This window comes from Antechinus flavipes, chromosome 4 (assembly GCF_016432865.1).
Source record: "Antechinus flavipes isolate AdamAnt ecotype Samford, QLD, Australia chromosome 4, AdamAnt_v2, whole genome shotgun sequence".
NCBI classification, from domain to species: domain Eukaryota; kingdom Metazoa; phylum Chordata; class Mammalia; order Dasyuromorphia; family Dasyuridae; genus Antechinus; species Antechinus flavipes.
Genome location: NC_067401.1, coordinates 170,578,068 through 170,588,338, shown reverse-complemented (window position 1 = coordinate 170,588,338; position 10,271 = coordinate 170,578,068). Strand labels below are relative to the sequence as shown.

The window sequence follows — 10,271 nt, the reverse complement described above, 5'->3', positions numbered from 1 at the left end:
AGTTGTGGTCCTCATACTCCTGGAAATGAGTAGGGTTATGAAGATCTTTGAGGGCCATCTCTGACTAACGTCAGGCAAACTGAGCATCTTGTCTCTGGGCAATTTAAAATCTCCCAATGCAATGGGGATACCTCTACCCTCATTCTCTTCTCATTACCATCTTCACTCACTAAGATTCCATTAGTAGTAGTGAGCTGGGTTTCCACAGAAAAGCTTCAGGTTTCTTCACCTCAACTCTCTACCTGGCCTTCTAAAAGTAGCCCTGAGAGACAGTGAATTTTTCCCACTTATGTTATTGGTTTAATGACCCATTCTAAAATGTTTCCAAAGTATCAATGATTGTCACTGATAAGCACTCTAATATCAGTTAACTAATTAATATCTCTGGAATATTATCAATAAACAATTATCACCAAATGTCTTTAACAAAGGGATATTTACCAGGAGGCTACAGTAAGACTTGAAGTACAAAACGGAGTCAGACTATTTCCTGTAGCACTTTAGTCTTTGAGGAGAATGGGCCCAAAATTAAACAGACTACTACAAACATTTGCCCAAACAAGTTCCGGTCTGGTCGTGGCACAGCCACTGGATGAATCACTTCTTTGAAGCAGGACATTTGGCTACCAGACTGATCCAGAGCTGGACTGGATTTGCAGGTCACTCCTCAAGAATGGTTCCTTCCTGGAGTTGGCAACCTTAGAGATTTCACAAGGCCCTGTACCAAAGGAAAGAAGACACAAATAGGAAAGGGTATCCCCATTTCAGATGCAGGCTTGCCTAGAATGCGTGTTCTCACTGGCTTGGTAAAGAGGAAGGACATCCTGCCTACCCTTCAAGTGTTGAGAGTCATTCTTAGATCTTATGATGGCAGAAAATGACAAAAAAAATGATCTGGCTTGTTGCTATCTTTTGTATGCGTAATCAGTTCCTGCTCAGCAGACAAATAAAAGGCTTTTTGACTTTAAGCTATAAGCCAATAGCAAAGAATCACTGAATACCTGTACATGAACTTGAAGTGGATGGTGGAGCCCTCTATTCCTCTTCTGCAGAAACAGGTTTTCCAAGCATCCATGTGGGTTGCCACCAGGCAAGACTGTGCATGCCCTGAAGTGGAGAGCTGGTCCACTCCATTCCATATCATCATGCACTTCTTGAAGCAGGTTTCTCAAGCATTAACATGCATTGGCTCCAGGCAACAACTCCCTGACTAAATTCTCAGGACTGGGCCTTCATTGGCCAATCCCCTTGTTTAACACATGTACTGAAGTTTTATATTGCCTGTTAATGGGTTTAATTAAGATCCAGGTGGGTTGTAATTAAAACTATATTCAATTGCTTCTTATTTGCAAAACTCTCATAAGAAATGAGCTCCCAACTTTGTATGATTTAGAAAAGATCTTAACAAATAACACGTTCAACTCATTTCACAAATGAAGAAACTGAAATCCAGGAAGATTGTAAAGAAGTTATAGAAAACTGTAATACACTTTCCCACCTTGGTACACTTAATAATGATTTCCCTCTCTTATCCCCATATCCCAATCCAGGAATTAGAAAGAACACAATAGACAATAAAGAAGTGCAGCTCAGGGAAGGGTTGGAGTTTATTTGCTGCAATTTCTTGGCTCTAGTTTACATGGCAAAACAAAACAAAACAAAACAAAACAAAGCAAAACAAAACAAAACAAATCAGAATAATTAAAATAAATCCTGTTATCAGTAATTACTTCTCTCTTTAAATCTCCCCCACCAAAAAAAAAAAACAAACAAACAAACAAACAAACAAACAAAAAAAACCTTTTTCCAAATACAAAATAATCTAAAGGAGAAAAACTATACATAGATTATTTACATCTCTGATAAATAAACTAATACTGATCCACTTGCCTCCCTTTCCTCACCCTCTTCACCCCCCGCTTACTTGCTAGAACCAGTGTACTGATTTGACTCACAAAGGGAGGAAATGAAACATGTCAAAATATTGGACTTAGTTGAGGTAATTCTGGTATTAACAACAGACCTGAAGCCTTGCCGAATCTTGTTTTCCTTCAATGGTTGTTCTGCTATTAAATAGAAGGTTCTGGTTGTGCTTTTTTTCCAGATACCTTCCAAACAGGACCCAGCCACAAAAACACTTGATGCTATTCCACTAAACCACTTATAAGACTTCAGGTAATATTCAGTAATTCATTTCCATTGCAAGGTGGGACACTATTACTGATCCATCCCCAGGCTCTCTTGTTCTCCCCAATACCTTTTCAGAATGATTTTCAGAGATGGAGAGCCCTGAGGGCTCTGTCACTTGTTGGGAATCTGAATGGCTTACAAAGTTATCTCTTTATAATAGCAAGAACTTTTTGTGCCTTAAAATGTAACTCAACATACATATAGGAAGAAATGTATTGGTAAATTATTCTCAGGGTTTTTTGGATTGCCAGGTTGGATTCTATGGAAGTAAGGAACTGCTACTACTGATAATTCCGGGGAGTTGCATTTTATGGGCTCAAACTGTTATCTACCTACTTCAAGAAACCACTTGAATTATAATACAGGAAGAGTTTCAGTTTAATCCTTTGGTAGGATCAAGCAAATTACATCCTAAGGTGAAGATGCATTTAGGGAAGTACTTATGGGCTACTTAATTTAAGGGGAAAAAAATGAAACCTCAAGGCGACTAAGAAGAATATGCTCTTTCCTCTAAAACGAGGACTAGAGCTTTAAGGAAATTAGCTGAAAATATTAGAAAAGAAAAAAAAAATGAGGCAACTGATCAATCATTCTCAAGTACCCATGGGAATTGCCTTCCTCATCATTTTGGTTATTTGGTGTTTTGCTCAATGAAAAATGCTGATTTTTTTTCTTTTTAAGGTCAGGAGAAGCATTAATTCTGAAAAATAAAAAAAAAAGCACTCAAAAACTCCAACGATTCCCTTCTCTTCAGTGTCCCCAGTGCAGTGAAAATGAGAAAACACTACCAACAACAGAATTCTATTTTGTTTTGCAGCTCATGGCATGAATGGCCACAGCAACCACAGGGCCCACAAAGTAGTGACTTTGTTTAAGTCCCTAGTAGGTGAGTAAAATAAAATCTGAGGACCCCATTAAGTTTCAGAAAACTTCCTTTCCCATTCTTCACCCCCCAACCCTCAACCCCACCTTTCTCCCAAACCCAATAGTTTACGCAAACCACAGAAAATATTCTCCAACTCACTAAACCAGAAGAATGCAAAGCAAATTGGAGAGGTAGTATAGGCATTACCCTCATTACTTCTCAATGCCTGGTGGTAGATATCTGTGTTGCCTATGTTGCTCCATCCCCCAGGGAGGAACACAATTTATCTGGGAGTCTTCAAGACTGGAAAGAGAATAATGCATCTGGGCAAACTTCTTTAAAGCCAAAAATATATCTTTATGGTTGTGGCTTATCTCTTCCATCTCAACCTTTCACTTTAACATATAATATATTTATAAATGTACCTATGATGCAGGAATTGAAGGCTTCTTCACAGGAAAAATAACCAAGAGGTAAATGGTTGGCTCCAAGCTCTGCTATCAGACCTGCTGAGTGGAGAGACTTGCAGGGAAGCTGATTTGCTCTCTGTTCTTTTTCAAAAAAAAAAATTATGAATCCATGCCTTAAAAGGGCTCAGGTTCCCTCTTTTCCCCAACTGATAACTACCCACCCTGACCCCTCCCTCCACTTGCTTAAAAAAAATTTGCAAAAGCTGAAGCTGGTCCTTAGGAATTCAGGGCGATGTTAAGTGGCAGAAGATGCTCCTGCTTTGCAGCCCTCTCTCTCCCCATGTGTAGAACTGCAGAAGGGGATAATCAAGAATTCTTCACACTATAAGGTTCTGATCCTCATTAGCTGGTACAGCCTCTTAATGTCTCTTGGTAGAAGAAACTTTCTTCTTCCTTGTTGCTAACATCTCATAGAAAGGATCCCTGCTGATGGCTGCTCTGAAACACACAAATGGAGAAAGAGATGCGACTTAAGAAAAATAGTAGAGAAAATATCAATTGGAAATTATAAGCAAATAAATTCCATTTTGATATCATTTAATACCAGAATATGTATCCAATTAGTCTACCATAATAGTTAACCCAGACAGCTGTCTTATCTTGATGTGCAGCTGTGAAAGTACTGAATACTTTTAAAGTTGTGATCACTTCTTAAGCTAATTATGACAGCAAAAACACTGCAGAGATATTCTTATAATTTCACCCTCTAGTGTTATTCTAATTCAGTTAAACATTTAATCCTTAAGTTTTGGTGGAGATCTTTGGCTCCTCTGTAGTAATAAATTACATATCATTTGAATTTTTTACTAATCTGACACTGATATGAATGGTCTCGTTGGGCAATAAGTCCAGCATTGAAATCAGAAAGTCAAAGTGAAAGTTTGTCATTTTTTTGGGCACAATTTCAAAGTTTTTCCCGAACAACTAGACCAATACATAATTCCACCAGCTTGTATTCTTACAGCCCCCCTGTTATTAATTTATCTGTTTTTTTATCAGCGCTATTTGCTGATATGAGATAAAACTTCAGAGGTTTTCAAATTTTAATGACATTTATAATGACAGAACAATTTTTAAGTGATTATTGATCTTTTGCATTTATTTTCTTAAAACTGTATCCCTTCAACTATTTATTATTGTAGAATGGCTTATATATTTGTCCCAATTCCCCATTTATATTGAATATCAAACATTTTCTAGCAATTTGTATTGCAAATATGTTTCCCAATTAACAGTTTCTCTCTTTGAGATGAAAGGAATAAGCCAGGAATAAAATATATTCCACTTTTTCTCTATTACAGGCAGCAAATGCATTCAGAGAACCTCTTTCCAAAATGTTATGCATCTATATTGAGGACTATAGTATAGGGAGAAACTGGGAAAAAAGATGTGAAAATTTTGTTTTATAGGAGAGATGAAGCCCAAGCTGGAAGCCACAAGTGATAATAGTAAAAAGGGAAATAAGTAAGGCAATCTCTAGAATTTACTGTAATCCTACAGAGCTTTATCTTCAATTCTTCACATCCCTCCCCTATCTAATTCCAAATTGGAGCACTTGTCCCACCTATAGAAGCCACAGTGACATGAGGCTGCAACATCTCCAATATCAGTGCTTAGTAGATAGCAGGTAAGAGAACAAAAGAAAATCAAAGAAGGAAAAATCTATGGTCTCATTGCAGAATCTATGTGACTCTTTTCTCTCATATTGAGTCTTTGAATATCCTCAAATAAAGAATCCCAGTTAAACACAATGAATCGGCTTTGTAGTACTATACTTCAAGTATATTATGGCATAAATAGATTTTTGTGGACTGATAAGAAAAATAATCATTATTTAAAATAACATTTCTATAGCTGGTTGGTTATTGTCCTTTGTTCTTCAAGAACAAATAGTCTACATGAACATTTGGGGTGGCTTCTCTAATTTTGTGCATCTCATGTTTCCTTTGGGCTAATTCATTTCTGCTTTGCTCACTGAGCATGGGACTTTCTCTCATGAGAGGATATTGTACTAGGTGATCCTGTGCTAGTATCCCATGTCATACAATTGATTCTAAAGTACTTAAGAGATACCTTGAGAATGTCATGGTATTGCTTTTTCTCACATCTGTAAAAAAGAATCTCAGATTCTAAACAACCTACACTATAAATGTTTGCAAATATAAACATCTGCAACTTCAATCCCACATTTGTATCTTTATAGGACTAAAAGATCACATGTTCCTTTTTAACAAAAAAATGCAATGAACTATCAGCTACATCATAGAAAAAAAAGATTTTTGTAGGTTAGGAACATAACCATTACATTGTTTCTTTGAGGAAATGATATATGGGAAGAAAGGAACTCAGTGTTACTGAGAAGACTGCAAATACCACTGCTACCAAAACAGCCTGTCATTCAGGACAAAAATGAACATGCAGTACCTTGGGGTCCACTTCTCATTTTTTGAGCTCTGAGGAAAGTTAAGTTTAACATCTCCCTGATCTGCAATTTTTGGTTGGGCATTGGTTCTTCACTCAAACATGAAAAACCTCTAAACATTTCTATGATCACATTATCTCATCTTGATTCTCATGAAGATATGTCATGTGAAGTGGAAATTTAGAAAGTAATAGTTTAGATAAGTGGATTGTTCGTATCATATAATTAATAATTGTCAGAGCTGGGATTTAAACTTAAGTTTCTTGTGTTAAGATCCTATATACTAAATGCTCAAAAACTTATCCTAAAACTATTGGGGGAATGGTGGAAAAGCTCAAATAACTCACAAGTAGCTCTCTGCTGCTATTCTTTTTTTTGTTTTGTTTTGTTTTAGTTTTTCTTTTTTTCTTTTTCTTTCTTTCCTTTTTTTTTTTGGTTGAGGCAATTGGGGTTAAGTGACTTGTCCAGGATCACACAGCTAGGAAGTGTTAAGTGTCTGAGGTCAGATTTGAACTCAGGTCTTCCTGACTTCAGGGCTAGTGTTCTATCCACTGTGCCACCTAGCTGCCCGCTACTGCTATTCTTAACAATGATGATGACAGATGTAGGTTTCTTTTCTAAGTTACTTTGATAGTAAAATTCAAACACAAGATGAAAAGAATCAAATATACATTTTTAGCTTCAGGTGAAATTTTGCAGAAAATGCAATCGGCTCTGATGATCTGAAGCTCAAAATCTGTCAGGCCTGCCAGAACTAAGGTCTTTTATGACTAGATTGAACAGCCTATGTAGTCTGTGTATTATTTATTCTCACAAGGTTATTGTCAGGATTAAAAGAAACTGTCTATCTTTGTTAATAATAAAATAAAATGTAAATGTCAAATATTATTATGCAGCATGAAGAGAATAGAAAAAACTTTGTGACCATTCATTCTGCATGATTGTCAGAAAAGATGACTGGAAATTCTAAAGATAAGCTACACTATTTAGATCTATTTTGCTTTGGCTCTAAAAGAAAGTTAAGATTTAGAGAGAAAGATACTGGATTGTACCTTTATTATTTTGAAAGTTACATTAAAAAGCCATTTTTAAAAATGATCAATGTTAATCTTGAAGTTTCTTGTAAAGCATGGAAAATGTACAGGTTTTTAATGCTAATTAAAAGTGCACATTTTAAAAATGTGTTCAGGTAGAATTAAGGAATGGAAAAATTTATAGTTATTATTAGAAAAGAGAAAAAAATTTGAATCCTACTTTTAACTCACACATTCACCCTCCAGAGCTTTTTGATACACATGTATTTGTACACATATATCCTTTCCTTCTCATTTCATCTCCCTTAGTCACCTTTCAATTTCCTCTAAGCCAGAGGTTCTCAAAGTGTGGCAGAGGGTCCTTTGGGAGTCATCAAAACTCTTTCAGAGGGTCAATGAGGTCAAAGCTATTTTCATTAACGATAATAAGATATTTTAATTTCTAATATGGCAAATAGCTACAGTTTATAAATCCTTAAAAGCAAAAGCTCTTGGGGTCCTAAATAATTTCTTACACTTAATGGTATTTAATTTTTTCCCCAATTACATATAGTTTTCAACATTTATTTTTATAAAATTTTGAGTTCCAAATTTTTCTCCCCTCCTTTCCTCCCTTATCCTCCCCAAGACAGCAAGCAATTTGATATAGGTTATACATGTACAATCATGGTAAATGTATTTTGACATGAGTTATATGGTCCTCAATTATTTTTAAGAGTCTTGAGACCATGTGTTTTTTTTTTTCTTTCACCTTTTTAATCTGATTTTTCTTGTGCAGTAGACGAATTTGGAAATACATTTAAAAGAATTGCACATTTTTAATCTATATTGTATTATTTGCCTATGTCTATGGGAGCAGGGTGGGAGGAGAGAGGGAGAAAAATTTGGAACACAAGGTTTTACAAAGATGAATGTAGAAAACTATCTTTGTGATGTATTTGGAAAAATAAAAAACTATATTAAAAAAAGTTATGAGACCAATAAGTTTGGGACATGATGCTTTAAACTCTAATTCTTTTAAGTGCTGTGCACATGTATATATGTGTGCACGCCCAATTTCCCTCCATTCCCCACACACATACACCCTATAAAAAGGGTTTCTTCTATTAGGATTTCTCTCCTTGCCTACCCCAGCAAACAAGTAAGCAAACAAACAAAAATAGTTTAGTGATAAGTAAATGTTACATAAGGAGGAAAATAGCTGGTAAAATCATACTGATTTAATATAACAAGATTAGGACCATTTGGTATCTGAATAAATAGAAAAAAACCCAGTATAAAAAAGAAATGACTCTGAAAAATTCAAGGATATGGGTTCAATACTTGCCCCTATATGTCCCTAGGCAAGGCACTTAACTTTCCGGGACTTCAGTTTTGTGATTTGTGAAATAATGAAGTTGAACTAGCTGCTCTGTGAGGTCCCTTCAAAATCTAAATCTATGGTCCTGAATTCAGTGGACAGACATCTAAAAGTGACAGACTGAAAATGAAATGTAAGCCTACAATAAGCAGCTGCCAAGAGAAATCCTAATAAGTTATAAGAATGATCAGCATTATTACTTATAGAGTTTATGATAATATAAGCAACCTTTCAAAGAAATCTTAAAGAACACAGAGAAGGAGAGAATGCTAATTAATGTATCATAATGTGAATTCAGAAAATGCAACTTCTAGATACTTGTCACATTACTTAGGAACTTTTTTTTTGACAAGGCAATTGGGTTAAGTAACTTCCCAGGGTCACACAACTAGGAAATGTTAGGTGTCTGAAGACAGATTTGAACTGCTCTTATGCAAATAAAAGAAAAATTGTTATAGCAGAAGTCATAAAGAAATAAGAGTTTCACCTAACTTACAAGAGCATAAGCATTTATACAGTATTTACTATGGGCCAGATACTGTATTAAGCATTTTTATAAATATCTCATTTAATCCTCAAAACAACCCTGCGATGTAGGGACTATTATCCCTATTTTATTTATGGTTGAGGAAACAAAGACACACAGAGGTTAACACGGGGTCCCACAGCTAGCAAGTATCTGAGGCTGAATTTGAACTCAAGTCTTCTTGACTCTCTATTATCCATAGTTCTAAGCACTATTCAGCTATTTCTAATGAAAAAGAGTAATAACAGGGGCATGTTTCCTAAAAGAATATTCCATATATAAAAACCAAACTTAAAAAGATTTCTAAACATTTAATTTGTATACAAACATTATCAGGAACATTTAAAATGTAACTAAGATAGAATTTAATAGCACCATTTCTCCTAAAAACTCATTTTCTTTGTTTTCTCAATATAGATCTGTGATTTCATAGGGGATTTGGAATTTTAGTCAAGGAAATTTTATCTGCCAATGCAGATCAGCATCTTCTCTGAAACTGTAGTCTTAGAGAATTGCCCGAGATCCTGAGAAGTTAAGTGATTTGCTCAGTCATAAAGTTAATATGTGCCAAAGCTGGGACTCCAATAGGGTCTTCTTCTTGTCAAGGGTAGCTCTCTACTGACTACATCAAACTGTTTCCCTATATCACATAAAAGATCTAATTTCCCATTAATATATTACTGTGAATTAGAAAAGATAGTGTCAATAATAAAGAAATAGAAGGAAACAAAAGGCACTATCAGAAATGAAAAAAGAAAGAATACTTGTGAGATCTAAATGGAAAATTCTTGTAAAAGTGAAAAATTAAAGTTAGATGCAGCTTGAATTGATCAGAATTAGAAAAAAATACAAAAAAATTCAGGAAGGAAAATAAAGTTATCTCGACTAGAGAATAATAATCCATGAAGAACCAAAGTAAGATTTCATAAATATGGAAAAATAATAGCTAACATTTATATAGTGCTTTAAGATTTACAAAGTCCTTAAAATATATTCTCATTTTACCATCACAATAATCTTGTGAGATAGGTGTTATAATGACAATATCTCATTTTATAGATGAGGATACTAAGGCTGATTAGTAAAATGATTAGCCTAAGATGACATAGCTTGGAATTGATCAAGCTTAGGTCTTTATAGCTTGAAATTAATCAAGCTTAAGGTTTTTCCAGACTCTAGTGCAGTGCTCTATCTACTCAACTAGTCACCTTACAATTTTTCAAAAATCACCCACAAAGGCTTGTGAACTTGTGCAAAACTGTTACCAGGCAGTATAAAACAATTGTCAATCCGCATTATTATAGAAAATTTCTTCACTGTAAGGTCCCTAGATTAATGAAATTAATGGCAAAGATAGGGGAACAGAAGAGGAGTTGGAATACAGAAAAATGTTGAAATCTATAT

At 35.0% G+C, this 10,271-nt stretch overlaps 1 protein-coding gene across 2 annotated transcripts in view; it reads right to left on the bottom strand.

The window, feature by feature from the left end:
• Positions 1-1,583: 1,583 nt before the first annotated feature.
• CYTH1 (cytohesin 1) overlaps positions 1,584-10,271 on the bottom strand; it is a 196,706-nt gene continuing 188,018 nt past the window's right edge. For both annotated transcript variants that reach the window (XM_051995473.1, XM_051995474.1), the window contains exon 13: positions 1,584-3,963. In XM_051995473.1, the coding sequence (XP_051851433.1) occupies positions 3,885-3,963 (79 nt within the window). In that variant the 3' untranslated portion in view covers positions 1,584-3,884. The remainder of the gene's footprint in view (positions 3,964-10,271) is intronic.